The sequence below is a fragment of the Anabrus simplex genome, chromosome 1 (genome assembly GCF_040414725.1).
Source record: "Anabrus simplex isolate iqAnaSimp1 chromosome 1, ASM4041472v1, whole genome shotgun sequence".
Classification (NCBI taxonomy): Eukaryota; Metazoa; Arthropoda; class Insecta; order Orthoptera; family Tettigoniidae; genus Anabrus; species Anabrus simplex.
The window spans coordinates 22,692,777-22,717,369 of NC_090265.1; the positions used below are offsets into that span (position 1 = coordinate 22,692,777).

The window sequence follows — 24,593 nt, forward strand, 5'->3', positions numbered from 1 at the left end:
TTTTCTTTCCCCTAACGCCTAGAATTTTCTGCGAGAGTATTTAAACTGCTGATTTTAGGGTCTCCGGGCCACTTCTGTTCCATCTTTCAGTGTATTAAGTACATAGCAGGAGGCGGGAAGCGCCTCTTTCCTCGGCAGCGATCTACTACCAGGTAATGGCCTATTAATATCTTCTTTTCTTGCTAGGTCGGCAGTTTAACTCTCGCGGCGGGTTCGAAGCGTTTTCCATCATGTAACCTTTTCCTAAAATGTAACTACTCTTTTCTTCTATTCTCTTGTAAAGCTACATTATGGGATAGAGAGTGCTAACCCTCTCGAGTTCCCACTCACATCGTCTTGAGGTGAACTTATTTTTCTCAACCAATTCTCCCGTAATGTAATGTAAATTGCCTTTAAGTCACCTCTGTAGTATGGGATTAGCCCTTGTATTAACGGCCTAGTGCCAAGTAGGTCTTAAGCAAAGTGTATTAGGAGTGCAAGTTCGCCTCCTCTCAAGTTGTATTTTAGAGGTCATGTATTAATCTTTTCTCACCTAATAGACCTCAGTAGGTTGGGTATTTTACCCCTGTGTATATGTCCTTTGAGGACAACTTGAAAGTTGAGTTTGGTGTGGCCTGGGAGAGGCTTAACTTTAAGAGCGAGTGGCTCTTTTCTAAAATTGAGAGTTGTATGCCTCGAGGAGGCTTTGCTGTGTAATTTGGAGCAAGGGCTCCAGGGTTTGAGTGGGGTCTTCTGCCCCTTTTGTTGAAATTGGTATATCGTAAAGTTGAGCTACTTGCTCAAGAATTGTGTTTTCAGGGCTCGAAGCCCAAATTCTTTAATCCCTGTAATTGTACATTTCAAGTTGTATTTCGGCTACTAAGTACCTGTTCTATTTGTTGTTACCTAATTTTGAAAAGAAAATATAACCTTGTTAAATTTTAAAATTTAATTTCTCTTTAGTAGCTTGAGACCTATTCACCACCCAGCACCTTCTTTCATGCTTAACTACCACAAAAACTCGGTAACAGACATTAACACAATTAATTATTTGTAACTGATGTGTTTTCAAATTAACTTTTAATTAATTTCCTTAGTTGAAAGGGCGTCCCTCGTTTCAAGGTACTCTTTGATTTTAACCTAGTTCAATTTAGTCAATTAATTTATCAAATGTTATTTAATTTGAGAGTTTGGTTAACCAATTTATTACTTAGGTAATTAATTTCCAGATTTTTATCAGGTGCACCTTTTAATCTTTACTCATTGGTTTTAATAATTATCGAATGTAATTTTTGGTTGCTTTACTAAACTATTTATCTCCTTTAAGAAAATAACAGAGTTTTCTTTCATGTTTTCCACTATTTACTGCCGTGTTTTTCTTTGGTTCTCGATCTAGTCACCTCTGTTTTCGGGCCTGTTTTCTGAACCTGGGTAAGTATTTTTCCGCTTCCTTTTATGTTTTTCCTGGTTTCTTGCTATCTGTTGTACTTGTTTACTTGTACCAGTAATTGCCGGTACGACTGCAGTTCTGTAACAGCATCTCAGTGATCTTTGTGAAACCATAGTCCTTTGTTACGTGGTAAAGCTTGCACAATTGTTGTGGTGCACCGTATCATATGCCGCAGTGAAGTCCAGGAAGGCCACGCTAGTTACCGTGCGTTTCTCGAATCCATCCTCAATGTACTGGGTGAGATTTAGGACCTGAGATACAGTTCGTACCCAGTCTGAAACCTGCTTGTTCAGGAATAATATGTTGTTCTACCTTAGAAATCACGCACTCAAGCACAATCCTCACAAATAGACGTGACACAACAGTGATATTGACCTATAGCTCCTGACATCTGATGCAGCTTTACCTGGTTTCAAGATGGCAATCACTCAGGTCTTTCTCCAAACTTTTGGTATTTGTTTAATCCTTATGCAGTTTTTGAAGAAAGAAACAACCACTCCTTCGCCCTGGTACTGAAGTGTTTAACCTGCTCCGGTCTCATTTTGCCTGTCTTGGATTCCTTGATGGCTCCTCCTAGTTCATTCATGGTGATGTCTTCTGTGAGGTCACTAGTCTCCATGTCAGGTTGTCTTTCCAACTTCGCTCTGCTTATACGCCCTCCAATTTCACTGCTGGGCAAAAGTTGAGAGCAATGGCATCCAGGGACAATTTGACATGTACCAGGGCTTTAGTGAAGTTATTATTAAGCCTCTTCAAGAGTCTCCTAGCTTTCTGGCAACTGATATCCAGTTCTTCGAGGGTGGAAATCCAACGCACTCTTTTGTTGGTGGCCAATGATGTTGACAAACACTAACCTTTACAAACAGTTTCTTCTGCAAATGTGTCTCGATCAAATAATTATATATATATACAGTATATATATGAGTATTCAAATAACAGAACTGACGTGTCTCCGTTGAGTCCAGAAACATAGTTTTTGGACGACATCCACGATGAGTTGATAGTCTAAAGCTCTACTTTACAGCTTCCACAAACAGACTGTAATCATTTTTGGAGTTACTTATCTTAGATACAGCATCTTCCAAACATGTAGTGAACAAGTTCCAGTCAGCTTTCTTGAAATTAAATCGTCTGCAGAAAGGGGAACACTGCCACAATAACGTGACATATGATTGGCTTCCGCTGCGAATGTGGTATAGGGAGGCCAATACTATTTACACACTGTTTAGTTAACCCTTCGCTGAAAAAATTGGGCCTGGATTGTAGCCCTGCTGCCACTAAAAGAAGAAGGCAGTTCGGCATCATGGATCAAACGTAGCTGATTAGCCCTTGCCCACTCCAGCACTACTTCTCCATCTTCATTGTCATGTTTGTATTCCCACACAGAGCTATGGCTGTTGGAATCTCCAATCACAATATGAACAGTCTGATAGTCATAATTTAGTGGAATACACTACTGGGTAGTTACACAGATGAAACAACAGTACAATGATTCAGCTCAACTGTAAGAATCTCTATATCATCTGCCCGCAAAATGTCAGTAGACGACAGCTATACCAAGTTTAACAAAAATGGCACTGCCATAACATTGATTCAGTATCTCTACCATTAAGTGCACATCGGTAACTCTTGGACGATGCAATGCAATATTCTTTATTCTTTCCTCCAGATCTACATTATATGGATATGATCCATTAATGGAGAGAAAATATAACAAGTCTGATCTAAACCAGCTCACAAAAAGAAAATAATAATGCTACCAGATAGGCAGATATGAACAGAACCATAAATAATAATAATAATAATAATAATAATAATAATAATAATCATCCGTGCCCAGTGGGTAAGATCATGTGTAATGAATGGTGCCGCGTCATTTGTCGGCTTATACAGAAGAACTGTACTTCTTTTATGGCTTCCGAGGAATAATAGTGGTTCTACTTGTGGTGTTACAAATGAGTTAGTGTTATCTTGTGATTTTGCTGTTATATAACAGGGTTTTTGTTTAATATTTAAAATGAATTCCATGCCGTAAATGTCCGCCATATTGGTAAATACGACAATTATTCCATAGATAACACGATCTAGAGGTCACTTCATATGTCTAGTGAACAATTTTGATATAACTGCACTTATTTTGTTTCCTTTGTCATCAATTCCATAGAAACCACGAATAAGATATGCAATATTCCTTTTACTATCAGCGTTGCCAAGGCCACACTGCCGGCCACTATACTGTCAGCCATTTCTAAGCCTGGCAATGTGACGCATATGTAATGGACAGCATAATGCATTATTACCTGGTCAGCTCACGTGGGGGTTTAGTTCCGAACTGAGTACGAACTAAGCATAACCCTGCGTGAGACACTGGGATGGGGCCCTCAACCCCGACACGGCGCGTCCCAATGACTAATAGGGGAAGTCTCCTGTAGATATACAGGACAAGTGTGAATAAGACGTAGTCAAATAAGCACTCGCGGATCAACTGAGGAAACTAGAACTGTGGTCAACGGCTTCGATGGCAGAAGAGGACATATGTCTCAATGGCTGAGAGGGTGGAAGAACCAAAAATAAAATCCACCTCGCGTCTGACTCGGATCGAGCGGTGAAGTGGTCAGCGTCTGTTTACCTAGTAGGTACGGCTGTATAGTTCCGTTCCAGGAACTAGCAATCCCTGGTCCTAATTTCCCAGTGGAAACACTGGATCAATCTTTGATTACAAGCTATGATGATTCGTGAGAGTAAAATCAGCATTACCCCAGGTGGTAACCAATCCACCCGTCATGAGACGGCTACTGGGTATTCGGATTCTGGGGAACCCAGGCAATCACGAACGCAGAGAAAGTCGGAGTTCTCTGGCAAACTAACATCCAAAACCTTCACATACATTGGCATGTTCAATGTAAATACCTTAATCCAACCTGGTAAATTGCACAATCTTGCAACAGAACTAGATCAACAGAAAATTCAGATACTTGCCCTGCAGGAAACGAGATTCACTGATGAGGACACAGCTGATTATGGAAACTACCGTATCTTCAAGAGTAAAACGGAGCGGAGAGTTGGTAAGGGAACTCCCTTACTAGGAATGGCCTTCATGGTACATAAAAGTATTGTAGACTCAATAAAAGAAGTTACTCCCATAAGTAACCGGCTCATGACAATGCGAATCCAATGTGCTAACAAGAAATATACAATAGTGAATGTACTTGCACCCACTAACGCGGACAATAAAAAAGAACCGCAAAAAACTGATGCATTCTGGGCTAAACTTGAGAAGATCATGGCGAAGATTCCAAAAGAGGATACAAAAGTTTTGCTGGGCGACTTTAACGCAGAAATTGGTAAAGAAAAAGAACATCAGAAAACTGTTGGCAAATTCCCTGCTCACAAATTCACTAACAAAAACGGGTTGAGACTCGTTGAACTGTGTCAACAAAACAATCTTAAAATAATGTCAACTTCTCTGAGAAAATCTCCACGGAAACAGAAGACCTGGAGGTCTCCCGTTCCAGGGATCGGTGAATTTCAAATCGATCACATTGCCATCTCTCATCCCATGCAGAGAGAGGTACACGATGTACAGGTACGCCGAGGAGCAAACGTCGATTCCGATCACTACCTAGTGAGAATAAAAGTAAAATTCACCCCGAAGAAAAGTCATCATAAGAGGTCACAAATACCGAAGTTTGATACGACACAGATTGGAAATACTAATCTGCAAGAAGTGTGGAAAAGGGAACATGCAGGCACCTGGGAGAAATTCCGCAACAAAATCATCCAGAAAACTCGAGAGCAAATTCCCCTGAAAAAGAATACTAAACACCCTTGGTGGAATTCTGAATGTGAACGTGCCTTGAAGGAACGAAAAGAAGCATTCCAGAAATACAACAGCAAGAAATCACCAGAAAACCAAACATATTTCAATGAAACTAGAAAACGAGTAGCCAAAATCATCAGGCAGGTCAAGAGAAAACGCTTGAAGCAACAACTGGACTCGATTGAAGACAACTTTCGTAACTACAATGTACGAGATTTCTACAGGGAATTCGGAGGACAAGTCCGTGGGTATGCTCCTCAAAACCTGGCTTTCAAAAGATCAGATGGAAAACTTGCATTCAGTAATCAGGATAATTGTCAGGAATTAGCACTTTACTTCGCTGATCTCCTCAACTGTCCAGAGCCCCTCACAAGATTCCCTCAAGAACCCCCAAGTCACACTTTCCCAGAATCTCCACCACCGACAGAGGAAGAAATCCGCGGCCACATCCTCAAACTTAAAAACAATAGGACCTCCGGAGAAGATGGCATCATTGCGGAACTTCTGAAAAATCTTGGACCTAACTCCCTCAAGGAGCTCACTCAAATCATCACAGATATCTGGCAATCGGAAGAATTACCTCAGGACTGGAAGTGCGCCCTCATCCACCCATTACACGAAAAGGGAGATAAGACCGACATAAACAATTACAGGGGCATTTCTCTTCTCCAAGTGACTTACAAAATTCTTTCAGCTTGCCTTTTGAAGAGAACGCAAGCACAACTTGAACAAAGTATTGGCGAATATCAAGCAGGCTTCCGCCCTGGTCGCTCGTGTGCAGAACAAATATTCAACTTGAAGGCAACACTTAAATACAAAGCATTGAGGAACAAACCGGTCATCTGCATTTTTGTTGACTTCAGGAAAGCGTACGACTCGGTTGATCGACAGTCTCTCTTCGTTATTCTTGAGGAACTGGGGCTTGATTCCAAGACCCTCAACCTCATCAAGGCAACACTCACTGACACTATCTCCAAAGTTAAATTCATGGGAGAGATCTCTGAACCATTCCCGATTAAAACTGGCGTCCGACAAGGTGACGGCTTATCTCCGCTTCTTTTCAACCTCGTCGTAGACAAAGTCATCCGGGAGTGGGAAAAGGTATTGAAAGACATGGGATACTGGCGCCCCATACGACTAGGACGATCCTAAGACGGTATTAAGATATCATGCCTCGCTTTTGCAGATGACCTGGCCATACTTACAGATGATGTATTCACAGCCGTTAAACAAAGTGAAACCCTTAGCGAATGTGCTGGAAAGGTTGGCCTACAAATTTCCTTTGAAAAGACCAAGTTCTTCTGCTCAAAACTTGACATCCAAACTTTGAACACGACACATGGGCAAATCAACCGAGTACCACACTTCAAGTACTTGGGAGAAATACTTGAACCAACGGGAGGCGAGAAGGTTGCCCAGAAAATTCGCCTACAAAAATTTCGGAGAGCCTACGGTAGGGTTCACAACATATACAATAAAAAGTGCTTGTCCCGCCATGCAAAGATCAGACAATATAATACAGTAATAAAGCCCGAAGTCTTATATGCCAGTGAGACCCTTACACTAAACGGGAAAGGTGACCTAGAAAATATTTTAAAAGAAGAAAGGAGAATCCTGAGGAAAATTCTCGGCCCCCGAAAAACGGAAGATGGATATAGACTGAGGTTACGCAGAGAGACAGAAGAGCATTCCAACATTGCAGCAGACATCCGTAAAAGACGTCTGAAATTCTATGGGCACGTCCACAGATTGCCGGCAAGTAGACTGACATACAAGATTCTCACCTACATAGAACATCTAAAGAATATTCCATGGGTACTAGAAGTGAAGAAGGATCTGGAAAAAGCCCAGATAAACCCAAATGACACCGCGGACAGAAACCTTTATAGGAAAAAAATTAATGGATGGAAAGTGCAACCAGAGAACGAAGTGAAAAAGAAGACTGGAGCAAAGTGGACAGAAGAACGAAAAAGGATCCACGGAGAAAGGATGAGAGCTGTTTGGCAACTCAGAAAACAGAATCGTTAGAGCTTTGCGTGATCCATTGGGTCCATACGCACATAATAATAATAATAATAATAATCATAATCATAATAATAATAAATGGCAATGTGGCAGAATAAACACTGCTGTATGGCCCAAGATCAACCCTTATTGGTGGTCTATTGGCTATGGCAAGCGGCTGTATGGCAGTATGATAATAAGAAACTAAAATAATAACATATTACTATGTATAGTGCAATAGTGTCGGCAGACGGCATCTGTGATTCAAACAAACTGCATATCTCTTCCGGCTGAGTTCGCAACTCAGCACAATCCTTCCTGGACACTGGCCTCTCTGTTGCTTTACTTAAGTTTCAAACCCAGCTTTCGTGTTACATCCACTGTCGTGGCGGTGTGCAATTATTCTCCTACCGAGCTCGATAGCTGCAGTCGCTTAAGTGCGGCCAGTATCCAGTATTCGGAAGATAGTAGGTTCGAACCCCACTGTCGGCAGCCCTGAAGATGGTTCTCCGTGGTTTCCGATTTTCACACCAGGCAAATGCTGGGGCTGTACCTTAATTAAGGCCACGGCCGCTTCCTTCCCACTACAAGCCCTTTCCTGTCCCATCCTCGCCATAAGACCTATCTGTGTCGGTGCGACGTAAAGCAAATAGAAAAAAATATTCTCCTTACGTTTCATTACTAGTGGCCACTGTTAAACTCCATTATCTAGTTACAGCTCCAAGTATTATGATTTACCAACCGAACATAATCATGATACCTCGCTATTATTTAAAAGCTCACCACACCTACCATTGGGTCGCTGATTCACAATCAACCTCCACCTCAGCTTATACCCCCTAGTCTTATTCTTTCACCACATATCAATTCCGCCTTCAATCTCAACCAACCTTTGTTTCACTCAAAATTTCAGGCCCATCTCCACATTAAATTAATCCATCACCCTTACCATTCCATACACATAATCGCTCTTGGCGGTCTTCACACAATACTATCATCCTCACCCAATTGACGTCCTTCCTCCAATACCATTATATCCATCCACCACTTCTCGTAATTTACATACCATATACCAATCATAATCACATACTCCTGATACCTCACTGTTATTTACAGACTCATACAACATACCATCGTATCACTGATTCACAGTCAACCTTCGTCTCAACTTATACCGCCTGGTCATATTCTCAAATCTACATCATACTTTCTAATCTCATACCTCTCACTCAGCGAGCTCGATAGCTGCAGTCACTTAAGTGCGGCCAGTATCCAGTATTCGGGAGATAGTAGGTTCGAACCCCACTGTCGGCAGCCCTGAAAATGGTTTTCCGTGGTTTCCCATTTTCACACCAGGCAAATGCTGGGGCTGTACCTTAATTAAGGCCACGGCCGCTTCCTTCCCACTCCTAGCCCTTTCCTGTCCCATCGTCGCCACAAGACCTATCTGTGTCGGTGCGACGTAAAGCAACTAGCAAAAAACTCTCACTCACCTCTTATTCATAATCACTCTTCTCTACACTATTCACTCTTCTTCTCACATACCATTAACAACCACACTCTGCTCTCAACTCGTCATTCACATATATTTATCCACCCAGCTCAAACTCTTATCCTTCAACAAATCACTCTTCCAAATTACCATACTTGCAGACAGTCCAATACACTCAGCCCAAATCCAGCTATATTCACAATCAATCTCAACATTAAATGCACTAATAATTATCAACTCATTCAACGAATTCCCTCCATACAGTTAACACTATATCACTATCATAATCTCTACACAATTAACACACCTCCAAAACACACTTCTCCCATACTTTCACCATAAACCACCGTTCATTTACATACCAAATACAGCTTACTCAAAATACAAATACCTACCTCCATGAACCATTAGCTCCATTTCATTCTCCTCCTCTCTCTAACCATAAACACGCCTCCAGAATACCTTTCACCAACAATTTCACCATATCCACTATCACTCCTCCAAAACATTAACTACAACTACTTAAATCTCTTTTCTAATATTACATCATGCTTCTTATTACAATACCCTCGTCATTTATTTTTAATCCCCACAGGTCCCTTAAGCTCTTGTTCCTTCCTAAGCTCTTACTATTTCCTCTGCTCATACGTAGTTCAATTCTCTGCCTGGGTACCTCTGCCTTTTCCTTTTCACTCTGCACATCATTTACTTCACTGCATTCACTTCTCTGACTTTCCTCTTCTTTTGCTGTGTCCGTAGCTGTATTCCTAAACCTTCCTCTTCTCACCCCATTGTCCACTGCTCTTCCCTTTTCACTATTTACGATCACACTTTCACTAAATTCAACTCCCTCCCGTTCTTCATTCGGCTTCCTGTTTTCCTTGGTATTTTTCTTATCACCTTGACCGTCTTCTCCAACATTGCTTTGTATAACTTGCCTTTCTTCCACTCTCTTCCCCATACTCATCTCCGTATCTTCCTCCTGTGTCATCTTTTCCTCTAGGTCCAGTAATTTGATCACGAGCCAGATCCTTCTCCAGCAGCCATTTGTCACTACTAGTTCCTGTCCCCTGATAGAACCTCTCAAACTTTGGCGTCTAGCCCGAATCATATGCTTCTTAAGAATTTTTGCATTCCTGATCCCTTCACTCTCCATGTCTCTTCTGATCCATATTTTTTCACCCTGTATATTACCCGCATTTCCAATCACTATATCGGCCATTAGCGTGGAAAACAGTTGCACTTTAATCGGCCTATTTCCTTTTACTTTCCCTATTCTCGCCAAATCGTCTATGTCTGCTTCACTAAAATTAATTTTCGTTTTCCCCTGAATTAGATCCACCACTTTGTAAATTGTAAGCAGTTTGTCCTCCCTCTTCTCCTCGGGCACACCATATATATAGGCATTTCTTTCTACGAATTTGAGTACTGTTTTCTACTTCTGATTTAAGCTTAAGCGCTTCCTCTTCTAAACTTTTATTTTCTCCCTTAATGATGCAACTTCTTCGGCGTTGTTTCTCACTTTGGATGTTGTGTCATCTGCCTTTTCCCGAAACCATTTCTTCATTTTCTCATACTCCGTCGTTTTCTCTTGTATCAAATTTTTAAGTTGCTCAAATGGGCACAACTCTTCAACCACCTCTTTTACAACCCTTCTGATTAGTTCCAAGTCTTTCCAACTCATGCTTCCGCTGGAGTTCGGCCCGGGGTTCAATTCAACTCCCCCGATACATAGCATTACTATAATCACCGCCACTGTCAGCATCCTCTCTCCCTTCATTCCTATGGCGATTATACTAAATTTAGAGGTGCTTTGCCACCCAGCATACTTAAAAATGTCACAACGAGCATTATTCTGCATGTGTCCGTTTCCTTGGGCATATTTTATCGGCACAGGGCATTTCTGTAGATCATGCCCGTACCCAGGCCATCCACAATTTCGAACTACCCAAAAATGTGAAGGGCGTTGCTAGGTTCATTGGCATGACCAATTTTTTCGGAAATGTTTGCCTCATTATGCTGAAATCGCTGCCCCGTTGAACTCCTTACGGCGGAAAGATGTCAAGTTTGTGTGGGATCAACCTCAACAAGTTGCTTTCGACTCCCTGAAAACCGCCCTTAGCAATGCTCCGGTGCTTGCTATTCCTGACTTTAAATAGAAATTTATCATCCAAACTAATGCCTCTGGCAAAGCTATCACTGGAGTCCTATTGCAAGATTCGGAAGTGGGAAGAAGACTCATTGCCTATGCATCCAGGGCAGTTTCTCCCCTGGAAAGGAAGTATTCTATTTATGAACTTGAGTGTTTAGCAGTTCTGTTCTCATTGGAAAAATTCCGTATGTATGTGGAACATGTAAATTTCGATTTGGAGACTGACAATGAGGCTCTTTCTTGGGTGCTTAGAAGGCCTAAGCGAACTGGCAGGTTGACTAGATGGGCATTAAGGATTTATGCCTTCAATTTGAGTGCTCGCCACATTCCTGGTACTGATAACGTAATTGCGATGGGCTCAGTCGAATGTTTGATGGTAAAAAGGACCCCCCGGAAAATTCTGTAGAAGATATTCGTCAGTGTAGTTTGGTAAGGGTAAATCCAGTCTTATCTAATCTTTCTATGCTGTACCAAGACATTGCCCAATATCAAAAGGATGATCCTGAACTGAAAGTAATTTTAGAGAAAATCATGTCCGGCGAAAATCTGAAGCCATATTCTTGTGAGAAAGGTGTTCTATGTTGTCAGTTCCATCATGATAAAAGGTTAAAGATTGTTGCTCCGAAAATTATTTTTCCTACCATCTTCCAGTATTATCATGATAGCCCTCTTGGTGGACATTTGGGTGTATTTAAAACAAGGCAGAAAATCCGGCAGTTTTTCATATGGAAGAAGATGGATGGTGACATAAGATCCATGGTTAAATCTTGTAGAATTTGTGCATTTAGTAAACCTAATCTGAATAACCGAGTGAGATTGCTGTCTTCTTCCCAAGCATCCAGACCCATGGAGCGATTCTTTATTGACCATGTCGGACCCTTGCCGCGTTCTTCTCGTGAGAATACTCATGCATTAGTGTGCATTGATGCTTTTACCCGGTTTTGTTTGATCTTCCCAACCATATCTACTAATTCACAAACAACTATTAAGTGTTTAAATTCTATTTTTGCTTCCTTTTGTGCACCTAAGTTCTTGATTTCAGATAATGCTAGTGGATTTACCAGCCACACGTTTAAGAAATATTTATTCGACTTGTGCATTTCGCATGCCACTACTACTCCCTATTACCCAAACCCATCGTATTCGGAGAGGATGAACAGAAATTTGAAAGCCGCACTAATTGCGTACCATCATTCTAACCAGTCCAAGTGGGATACTTGTCTACATTGGCTGTCGTATGCCTTCAATTCAGCAACCCACGAATCTCATGGTAAGACTCCTATGGAATTGATGTTTTGTTTTATTCCATTTTCACATCTGTCAAACCTCCTTCATATTGAGGAACTGTTACCGGACCTATCTACTCCTTGTAATGTCCGTAAGGTGTGGGATGAAGCCAAGGCAAAGTTAGCCGTGTCATATGAGAAAGTACGGAAAAACTATGACAAGGGACGAAAACCCACCAAGCTGAGGGTTGGAGATCAAATCTTTGTTAAGTGTTACCCTATTAGCAAAGCTATTAGTAAATTTTCTTCGAAGTTAGCTCCTAGGTTCCAAGGTCCTTGTACCATCTTGCAGTTTTTGAGTCCAGTATCTATGCTGATAAGTGATCCTATTGCCAAAAGGATAGGAAGAGTTCATCTCTCTCAAGTCAAATCGGCTTGAATTCCTGTATAATTGTTGTGTTTGGTATAGGTTAATTCTAAATTTGGCTTCTTGAGGGTAATTGCCCGGTTATCATTTCGATTAAACATGATCGTCTTTTAAATTTGGAAAATCACCAACGATATTGTTCATGAAATTAATGAACATGTGGTGTATAGAATTTTGTTTGATGCAGGTGTATTGATGTTTGGAAGGAACTGTATTCTTGGTTTAACTGTGCCCATCGTCTCAACCGTAGAAAATTAGGATTTGGTAAACAGTTAAAAGTTATCCTGACGAATTATGATGGTGAGGTTATGTGTTATTCATGTGATTATGATGTTGCTTATTTACCTTCAGTCTGCACTTCAGTGAGTGAGTTAAGTTGTTCTGGTTGTTGTTGGGGGGGGGGGTAAATTTCTATGGGTAACGAGTAAGTGTTACCATTGACCAATTTGCGTATGTGTTTTATCTGACGAGGATGTGAAAGACTTATCTAGCTACTAAGGAATCTTAACCTGAAGTGTAAAGGAGTAATCTCCTCTTAATTTGAATGATATGATTTTTGATCCTTTGTTGGGAATAATGTGCGTGACGATATTGTGGAAACGTTTCTGCAATTGATTGTGATTACATAGTGATTTGATGGCATTTGTTGTAGGTTGTAAAATTTTTCCTTTAACCTTCGGGGAATGACTCATGTAATCTGGTATCTTTTATGTAGAGTTATATAATTAGGGATGGGTCCAGTTAGTTCATTTGCTCGAACTAGTTCATTAGATACCGTTCAAAGCATTGAGTCGTTCAAATGAACGAGGTAGTTCATGACGTGATACAGGCCTAGAAACAGCCCTCGCGGCACTTCGTTCAAATGAACGTGTTAGTTTATTATGAGCACGAACAGAAAACAGCTACACAATGCTTACGCTCGTCTGCCTAAGTAAAGAAATTGTATCTAAGAGACGGAGAGACATGTAAGCTTTCTAATTTTGTATAACTCCTTCTCCCCCAGTTGAGAAGTGTGAGTGATGTGCTGTCACGTGACCATTAACACGTCACGCCACTGGCCATTCATGTGCAAGCTTATTTGTCGTTCAAATGAAGAGGTAGTTCATTTGTGCTGTCTGCATGGAAACATCTCTCGCGGCACTTCGTTCAATGAACGAAGTCGTTCAAATGAACGAGGTAGTTCATTTGTGCTGTCTACATGGAAAGAGCTCACGCGGCACTTCGTTCAATGAACGAAGTCGTTCAAATGAACGAGGTAGTTTATTATGAGCATCTTAGCACCAGCATAGCGCGCGAGTTAGTACGTATATTTTACGATAGCTGGTGCTTGTTTAGGTCTTAATATGAACGACAAACCATATAGCCTTCAACCACACCGCACCTCTTACGCTGTTTAAAGCTCGGCGGTTCGAGGGGCGTATGAATCAGCTGTTTGAGAGAGAAGAAGCGATTTACCTGTTTTATCCAGGGGAAAAATTTCTCTAAGATGATAATTGTCCTTTTTAGCTGTTAAAGAGGTGGGGAAGACGAATCCTATGGAAACGTCCTGTTAATAAGGAATGTTCCTGAATAACTAACTAATATTACAATGTTAGATATAAGTCTATACAAGTATTTACTCTAGTAAACCAATGTTTTTTCCTTATGCCTGACACTGCACTCATCAGAGTGGGATGTGTCAGGCCGTACCCACTGACGGTAGGATGTATGCTGGTGTTTTATCAGAAGCCCGTTAACTTTTGATATGCTCTATTGGTGTGTAAAGTCTAATTCCCTTAATATTTCCATTAATATTACATTGTTATAAGGGGAGTAATGACTGAAATTATGAACTTCTATAGTTTTCTGTCGATCACCAGCTAATTTTAACCACTACTACATTCAACTCATTTTAGACATCATTACACGTGGGGCAGGACAGATAGTAACCGAGAATAAGAATCGTCTCACAGGAAAAGGAAAAATGGTTGAGCAGCTATTATTTTATGAACAGTAATATCTGAACTGTTTTACGGCCCCCATTTATTGTTACGGTTTCCATGGAGGTCGAGGTGCCGAAATTCTATCCCGCAGGAGTTCTTTTACCTGCCAGTAAATTTCTGACAAGAGGCTGTCGTATTTGGGCACTTTGAAATTTATGAGCGTTTTCTATGTGGTAGGAACAATAATAGCATATGTTGTTATTTTAGTTGATTATTCTTCTACGCCAATACACTCATCTTATGATAGCCTATGCGTACTGAATACAATACCGTAGTCTTGTGTCGGTTACCACGTGATAACATGATTTTGTTACTCTGCTCCAAGTGCGTGTGATTTCGTTGTGCCTCATGTTGTTGACATTGATTGTTTTTGTGTAGACAAAGTATTTATTTACCATTGCCCGTGTATAATTCCCACAACTGTCGTGTATTATAGAACGCTTACAGTACGTAAGTGCCAGACTATAAACACGGGGGTTTTTTCGTAATGTTTTAAGAGGTAAACCAGCGATATTATCACTCCATTGTGTGTACTGTGGACCGTATTTTGCATAAAACCGGACTCGAACAAACACGAGCTCATTTATAGATGGCAGGCAAGTACCGGTACGACATTTTGCGAACTTGGAATTTGATTGTCGTCTTTCGGAGCTCCTAGCACGAACAGAAAACAGGTACCAAATGCACAGCGTCGCCGCCAGTTGAGAAGTGTGAGAGATGTGCTGTCATGTGATCATTAACACGGCACGCCATTGGCCATTTATGTGCGAGCTTATTTTGACGTTCAAATGAACGAGGTAGTTCATTTGTGCTGTCTTCATGGAATCAGCTCTCGCGCCACTTCATTCAATGAACGAACTCGTTCAAATGAACGAGGCGCCAGCTAGTACGTACATTTTACAATAGATGGTGCTTGCTTAGGTCTTCGTCCTCTAACATGCTGTATGCTTGCGTGAACGACCAGTTCAAATTATTTGAACAGACTCGTACTAGTTCAAATAAAAGAGTCGTTCAAATGAACTAGTTAGTTCATGAACGACCCAACTCTATATATAATGGCGTGATTGTGATGTTGGTGTTTATTTCTTGCTTAAGACACTTGGTGATGCAGGTCTTTGCCTTTATTCATGTTACCTCTGTGTCATTGAAGTATGGGCTGTGATTTATTTATAGGTGTCTGCAACTCATCTTATAGCACCTTAATTGTTAAATGCAACCTTCTAGTTCCTAGTGTAATGTCTTGGTTCTATCCTTGTGTTTGCTTGCATAACCCATTTTCGGACATAATCATGAAACTGTCTTAGTCCTATTGAGCATTGGTTATCACTCTGACTCCTTACCTGTCATTAGACGTTTACTGGTGGTGTATGATATAGATTACTGCTCCTTTTTTTCCTGTGGTCACCTGGTTTGAGGTAAATTTCTTTACCTTTTCATCTAATTGGGTGCCTATCATGGAGGTCTATTTTGGTGTATTTCTATGGATTTGGTTAAACTGCTGATGTCAGATCATTGTATGCTGATGTGAACTATTCCTAATGAGTTCTATCCTTCCCCTCCAATGGTGTTTACGGTTATCTTTTATCGAGTTTTTGCCCCTTCTATCTTGGTGCTATGCTTTGCTTGGTATTATTCGATGAATCTGTTGTCGATGACAAACATAATGCGTACCCTCCATCTAATTGAGCTCGAAGTCTCCAATCGTGTTCATCCTGTTTCTCCTTGCTTGGCATGCTGTTATTTCAAAAACCATGAATTTAGGGTGATCTCTTATCCTTGTTACTACTCTGTTACTATTCTGCCGGTATGGTGAATTCCTACCTTTCTTCTTCTTCTGCTGGGTTATACATTTGGTACATATGGATGTGAACAAGTACAGTTGTGAATAAATTGCATGACTTGGTTATGTATTTTGGGGAATTTTAAAAAGACTCGCTGATTTGTAGTTCTGAGGCTGAAATGTTCTAATTTGATTTTGATTTTAAAGCTTGATTTCTGATGTTCTGAATCTGTAGTGTTAAATGTACGCTTTCTCGAGGTCGTACCTAGGTATATTTAGTCATTATTCTGGTGAATTGTATTGTATTTGATCTACTTAGTTCCTATGATCTTTCTGTTTTTGGGTGATTGATGTTGATGCTGACTGATACCTGTTGATGAAGAGATTAGTATGTAATATATGTATTTATTTACTTATTTATGTACATCTATGCGCTGATTCATCAGTTTGCGGTGATTTCTGCTTTATCTCTGTAATTTTTATTTTTCTCCTTCGGTCGGTGTGTGAGAGTATTATTTCTGAATCAGTTTAGTCATAAACAAGATAACTCTGCCTTTCTTTCTCTATGATAGAAGTCCCAAATTTACTTGATAAGGGAAATTTTAAATATGTTTCAATATTGGGATTATGACCTGTTTTTCTTTCCGGGGCTAGTCTTATGTCAACTCCAAACGTCGTGTAACATTCAGTGCATAAAAACACTAACTATTAGTGTATTATTCCTTCAAAAAGGATGACCGTTTCCGTTTTTCGTGGTAGTACCAGTGTCGAAGATATGTGGTCAAGTCGTACTAAATGTTGGACTATTGAACTCTAATGAATACCGCCCGATTCATGACTGTCGGAATTTCTCCTTTGCCATAACCTTTGGAATGTCTATATCTAACAAATATGGCTCCTACCAACCTCAAGTAAGAGTGTAATAATATGCTGGAATTGAAAAAAAGATTGTTCCGTCGCGTGTTGTTGTAACGCCCAACCCTTTTGGGGGAGGAGACTATGGCGATTATACTAAATTTAGAGGTGTTTTGCCACCCAGCATACTTAAACATGTCACAATGAGCATTATTCTGCATGTTTCCGTTTCCTTGAACTGTCAGCGGATTGTAATTAAATTCATTGCGGTGCCCTGTGTTTTCGCAATAGTTCCGTTGTGCGCCGCTACAGCTGATCTCCTCTGAGTGCCTGACTGTATAGTGGAGCCATCTATTTGAGTTGATGGAACTGAGACAGTCGTTTGTCAACGCATGGACGCGCTACAATGAGAAGAGTGGCAGTTGTTTTGGTTGTTGTCGATCGTTAGGAGGAACGTCCTCCCTTTGTGTGCTACTGAAATTTAATCTAATTTACAGTAATTGAAAGAAGAAGAAATGGTGCTGCACGTTGACCCGCGGTAAACCAATCGCCGGTCGGCGTTATGCCGAAACAAGTCTTACATTTTGTTTCATTCTTAAGGTTTCCTGGAAATTGTAAGTAAGCTACCAGTTCTTCCTATCTGAAAGCAGAAATGATGTGATCAATTCAACCTAAAGTAAAACTGTGAACAAGTTCTTCTGGATTTGGGCGCCTAAGTTATGCTTTAATTGCGTTGAATAACTTCCGGGATAATGAAATTACAATTGAGAAAAGAATAATATTGTGTTTCGGTCACCATCATCTAGTAAATGTGTTCCAAGTTATTTGGGGTTTATTTTGATATAATATTTTGAAGAATAAGCTTGCTTGAGCGACCATTTCATAAATTTGTTAGACATCTGGTGTTATTTGTTAAAATTTACATATCGTAATGGGTCGTAAGAGTCTGTGTAACTCGTAATGTCATGAAGATCCATACTGTTACTAAGTATTTTCCTTATTATGGGTTGATTTACTAAACTCCGAGCTCGGGGGTAAATTAATGAGCCGTAAAATTGTTTCTTTGACTAACTCAGTTTGTTTGGGCAGCCATGTTTCATTCGGGTGTCACGTGATGTGTTCCCATGGCTACTCTTAGTACACATATTTGTGGGTGTGTACTATTTTCATTTTGACATTTGACGTATGACCCCATCATTATTGCTTTTCAACATATGAAGTGAGTCTATTGTGAAGAAGAGACATATTCGTGAGGGTTATGTTTGTGGGCGGGTGTATGCCTAATGTGTCGGTGTAGAGACTTTTCTCTGCATAACTAATGTTTTAATATAACTTGTTTTTGGAGAGTTTGCCGTTCGGTGATCTCTCGAATTACCTTCTGATTTTGCTTTTCGGTGAATTGTTCTCCCTGAACTTACTCTTGCTGACCGTTGCGTTGGGGATGCCTCATTTCGTTTTGAGATAGCCATAAGAGACTGTGTTCGGCTCCCACATTTTAAATCAAGTGTGATCTAAGATCGCAGAATTGTAAATAAAGTAAATCTCTTTTTTCTTGATAATTGATCAATCGGTTGTAAACCCAAGTAATTATAGTTAGCATCATCTTATGATCGGTGGGTTTGAAGTGTGTTTCTTTTATTGAACGGGAACTCGTAATTATTTTATGTTCTTTGGACCTTAAGATTGTCTGGAAACCTAATTAATTAATTAATTAATCAATTTCAGTTTATTAAAGTTATCACTTCCTTATATGCAGTGTTCTTATTTAAGTCAGTATATTAGAATTCTTTCTTCTGGTGATTCATTAGACCTGTTGGGTCTTGTTCGCTCTCACGTTTACGCGACCTTTTGGACTGTGAAGGTAAGTTTTGTTTTAATGTTCTAATTTCTGTTTGTCCTTGGTCATGCCACAACTATCGCTTGAATGTCAGGAAACTACGTGATAATTCCCAATACCATTCTACTCCCTCCTACTTTCACTTCTTCTTTCTTCTTTTTCCCCTGCCATCTTCCTATTATTGCCCTGTATTCTTCCACACCAATCATCTTCTTTAAACTCTTCCTCCGAACTTCCTCCACACACTCCACTTGACCCGACCGCTCCCGCACTCTTTTACCACTCCACTCAGCCGGCACACACCGCACGACACGCCTGACCTCCTTGCTGGTTTAAGCTAGACTGACTCTTGGACGATGCTAAGTACTGTCTCGGTGTGTTTTTTGAACACAAAGGAAGTCACAGCCATGTAGACCTGTTCTACAAAGATTCTGCAGACGTTTCTCTTTTGCCAGAGACATTCCCTCTAGGCTGTATTTATGGACATAATTGTCAACTGGGGTCCTGAAGAGAACTACTTCAATGCATCTCTTGTGCAAATATCAACTGCCAGATCATTTCGAATCATTTTCTGTGCTTTTATCTTGAATACCTATCATTGCAATCTATGTGTAGGCTCATTGGATATAAAGCACCCTATATACGAGAAACTCTCTTGGCACCATATGCTCATTCTTTTCTTTTTAGTGACTGTACATGTATTTAAAGGTTCATCTGCTTTGTGTATTTTAGCAATATATGAAAGCATCATTATTTTATAATTATATCTGTTACTTATGAAATTTTATTTTGTTACTAGTTTGAAGACTGCTTCTGGTGCTGTGGTGAGCAGGGGACCTTATCCTATCACCATGGGTAGCGCTAATACAATTCACCCAGGGGCAGCTATCATTGCTGAAGACGGGCCGATCATAATTGGCTCGACCAACATCATTGATGATAAGGCAGTTATCATTAACAGGTAAGAAACTAGGGTCATACTCTGAAAGATTCAGAGACACGCTTAGAGGAGGTTCTGGCAGTTTTAGAAGTCCCTGAGCGCTCAGTCAGAAAACTGAATTGACTTAAGTAATGGTACGAAAATATGCAAATGGTGGTTGTGGTTGTTTTAACAACATTGACATTTCACAATCTTCTTACCCTCCCTTCACTTTCCCATTCTCCACTTGGAGTGCTGATGGCCAATGGTTTTACGTGGCTGCCAATATACAGAATACATAATGCACTAATCGCATTGTGGGCGAACATCACTGTTAGTTATGACGCCTTAATGGTCCCCGATGGTTACTGTTGGTGACGGGATTAGTTTAGAGTTTGGAGAGATCGTACAGGGAGTGTTATACTTATTACAAGCTGTGTCAAAATTACTGATAATGATGGTTATGTTATTGTGTTTGACAAAATTGCTAATAGTGACTGGTTAGGTCTGTTTGAAAATCACAACACACACCAATCATGTCCTTCACAGTATCAATTGAGCTTTTGGTAAACTGTACTTTGGATATCCAGTTTTATACCAGCGATACGGTACCACACCAAGAATCAGAATATACTACCTTTTCTATTGTTATTATTATTATTATTATTATTATTATTATTATTATTATTATTATTATTATTATAGCAGAAGAAGGCGAAGAAGATGAACAAGTACCGGCAGCCGGCGCTGAACTTTGACTGCCAGGCGATGCGACCCTCCCATATGCAAGAAGCGCACATGCTTCGTGCTGGCGTGTCCGGGAAATTTTGGTGGGAAGTCCAGGTGGTATTGACCAGGACGGGTACAGCTCGATTAAAATAGGTCAGAACTTCTGAACTATTAGTGCAAATTATGTTCTTTAAAGGTTGTTTTCATCCTTATAGAATTGTAGAGGAGGTTAAACAAATTATATTGTTTGGGGAATTCATGAACAAGCTCAAAATAATTAGTGAATTTTAAGGAGCTAATATTTTACCGAGAAAATCGCTTGTAGAGAGTCAGCTGTTGGAGGTAACAGTATGCCTTACCAGAGTTTCTTTTTTGTGCTCTATAACTCCTACCTTTACAGTTTTGGCCTACCGTTGATTGTTTAGGAATCAGTTGCAATTGAATTATATTATTAATAATATTATCTTAAGGTATAAGAGCGCATGTATTCGGCGGGAGTGGCTTCGAATTCTAAATTCGATTATCAAATATACAGAAAACCGACACACACATCAATAACAATAAGAAATGATTCACTCCACCCGAAATCCCATAAACAAGCAACCTTTTTCTGTATGGTCTACAGAGCTCACAAAATAACCTGATCACCCGCGAATTTTACGAAATGGATATAAAGCAGAGATAGTAAATCGAATCATCAACAAAGTAAAGCTCAAACTAGCCACAAATTTCGAACCGGAAAAGACTAAAAAATCAAAATACGCAACCTTCACTTACACCAGTTTAACGATTCACCAAATAGCAAACCCACTCAAAAAAGGGATATGCAAATAGCCTTTAAAACACATAACACTAATAAAAACTTATTTTTAAATCATAACACAGTAAATTCCTACAATAACAAATTTCAAGGCTCCGGAATATACAGACTAACATGCACACAGTGTAAATCTTCATATGTTGGCCAAACTGGCCGCAGCTTCCTAACCAGATACATGGAACACTTTAAAACCTTAAAGCACAATAAATACTCCGCAATGAGTAATCATATGAAAGAAACCGGCCATCATTATACCTCAATAGACAAAGACCTCACAATAATCAAAAGAATCGAAAAGGGAAAGCTAATGACAGAGTTTAAAAACATATATATATTTATTTGGATCAATACTTTAATAAGGAAAAAAACATGAATGACGCGGTCGAAATAAAAAGCCCGTTAATACAGCAGTTGCCAATATTATTACGAACTTTCAAATCAGATAAAAGCAAATTCTTTAAGATATTTAATCTAAAACACCCACAACAGAAACTATTAAGACAACGCAAAAAATCCCCCTCCACATAACACGTCAAACCTTAACGCCCCGCCCGCAGGGTCGTCCCCTACTCCCACCTCGACAACAGATAAGAACTCCCTACCACATGGTACGCCAATAGCAAACGCCCCGCCCAGCATCTCTCCCCCTCAACCCCCTACCCGCCCCTCACAACAGCTCTTCCATACGTACATCACAAGGAGTAGAACCACAACAGACAATAGTCACAGTAACGTAAGAAAGTCCATAAGACTTTGCAGCAGCAGTCAAGGGGGTAAGTGAAAACGTAACATCAAACTCACATTATAAGCACAACATACACACAACATTATTCAAGTTAATTTCCATTTGTTCCAGATGCTTCTCCCATTCTGTATCTCAAAAGAAACATAATCAGCTACTCAAGAATTGGTTTGAAGCCCCTTTTAACCATAACTTACATTAATACAATCTGCTTCCAACTGAGAGTCTGGTCGCTATAAACAAGAATCAATTATGCCAACACTTTCTCTGATCAAATTGCCAAACTGCAGCAGCAGGCCTCAATAAATCTAGAAGCTGTTCTCCAACGGTTCCAAGATTTCAATTTCAGATTATCATTATGACTCAAATCACACATGGAGCAAATTTACAGTCGTTTAAATAAAATTATTTAGAGAACACAATTCCTAGCTAAAATTCTCAATATCGAAGGTTACTGTATTCTAGAAACCAATGGATTTTAGAAACAATGGCTCCTATATTTTAACCTTCAGTTTATAATTATGACTCGAAATTTAATGCCAAATTATAGTTGGTTCAATTTACCATAACACTGTAAAAATATTTTTAGCCAAATTTTCAAATTGTAAATACTATGTTTTGGACATCAATATATTTTAGAATTAAGGGTTACTAAAATTCAACGTTGTAAATCACATTGTCATACTTTTAATGTGTACATTATTGCTATGTTTTTATATGTTATTACTGAACTTAGATTTACATTCAAGCAATTAAATATGTAAAAATAATTCAAATATGACAAACCTTGAGACAATTATATAGGCTGAAGATGCTTGTAAATAAAGCGAAACATATCCCTGTAAATTAGTGTTGTAATATTATGAGCTAGCAACACAATACCAATTCGTATTGAAAAGGTGGATCAAAACAATTAATATATTGTTAGCATATCACATACCTCTTAGTCGAGCAGCTCGTCTCCTTTCTCCCAAGTCTTCCCAGCCCAAACTTTGCAACGTTTTTGTAACGCTACTCTTTTGTCGGAAATCACCCATAACAAATCGAGCTGCTTTTCTTTGGATTTTTTCCAGTTCTTGAATCAAGTAATCCTGGTGAGGGTCCCATACACTGGAACCATACTGTAGTTGGGGTCTTGCCAGATACTTATATGCCCTCTCCTTCACATACTTACTACAACCCCTAAATACCCTCATAACCATGTGCAGAGATCTGTACCCTTTATTAACAATCATATGTATGTGATTGCCCCAATGAAGGTCTTTTCTTATATTAACACCTAGGTACTTACAATGATCCCCAAAGGGAACTTTCACCCCATCAACGCAGTAATTAAAACTGAGAGGACTTTTCCTATTTGTGAAACTCGCAACCTGACTTTTAACCCCGTTCATCGTCATACCATTGCCCACCGTCCATCTCACAACACTATCGAAGTCACCCTGCAGCCGCTCACTATCTTGTAACTTACTTATTACTCTGTACAAAATAACATCATCTGCAAACAGCCTTATCTCTGATTCCACTTCTTTACACATATCATTGATATATATAAGAAAACATAAAGGTCCAATAATACAGCCTTGAGGAATTCCCCTTTTAATTATTACAGGATCAGATAAAGCTTCGCCTACTCTAATTCTAGAAATATAGCCACCCATTCAGTCACTCGTTTTTCTAGTCCAATAGCACTCATTTTTGGCAGTAGTCTTCCATGATCTACCCTATCAAATGCCTTAGATAGGTCAATCGCAATACAGCCCATTTGGCCTCCTGAATCCAGGATATCTGCTATATCTTGCCGAAATCCTACAAGCTGAGCTTCAGTGGAATAACCTTTCCTAAACCCAAACAACCTTCTGTCAAACCAGTTATTAATTTCGTAAACATGTCTAATATAATCAGAAAGAATGCTTTCCCAAAGCTTACATGCAATGCATGTCAAACTTACTGGTCTGTAATTTTCACCTTTATGTCTATCACCCTTTCCTTTATACACAGGGGCTACTATAGCAACTCTCCTTTCTTTTGGTATAGCCCCTTCAACCAAACAATAATCAAATAAGTACTTCAATATGGTACTATATCCCAACCCATTGCCTTTAGTATATCCCCAGAAATCTTATCAATTCCAGCTGCTTTTCTAGTTTTCAACTTTTGTATCTTACTGTAAATGTCATTGTTATCGTAGGTAAATTTTAATACTTCTTTAGTATTACTCACATCCCCTATCTGGACATTATCCTTGTAACCAACAATCTTTACAAACTGCTGACTGAATACTTCTGCCTTTTGAAGATCCTCGCATACACACTCCCCTCGTTCATTAATGATTCCTGGAATGTCCTTCTTTGAACCTGTTTCTGCCTTAAAGTACCT

General features: G+C 39.7%; 1 protein-coding gene across 1 annotated transcript in view; it reads left to right on the forward strand.

Moving 5' to 3' along the window:
• Positions 1 to 24,593, forward strand: part of LOC136859766 (dynactin subunit 6) — a 134,084-nt gene that overhangs the window by 68,596 nt on the left and 40,895 nt on the right. The window contains exon 2 of the mRNA XM_067138715.2: positions 19,804 to 19,965. Coding sequence (XP_066994816.2) covers positions 19,804 to 19,965 — 162 coding nt within the window. The remainder of the gene's footprint in view (positions 1 to 19,803; positions 19,966 to 24,593) is intronic.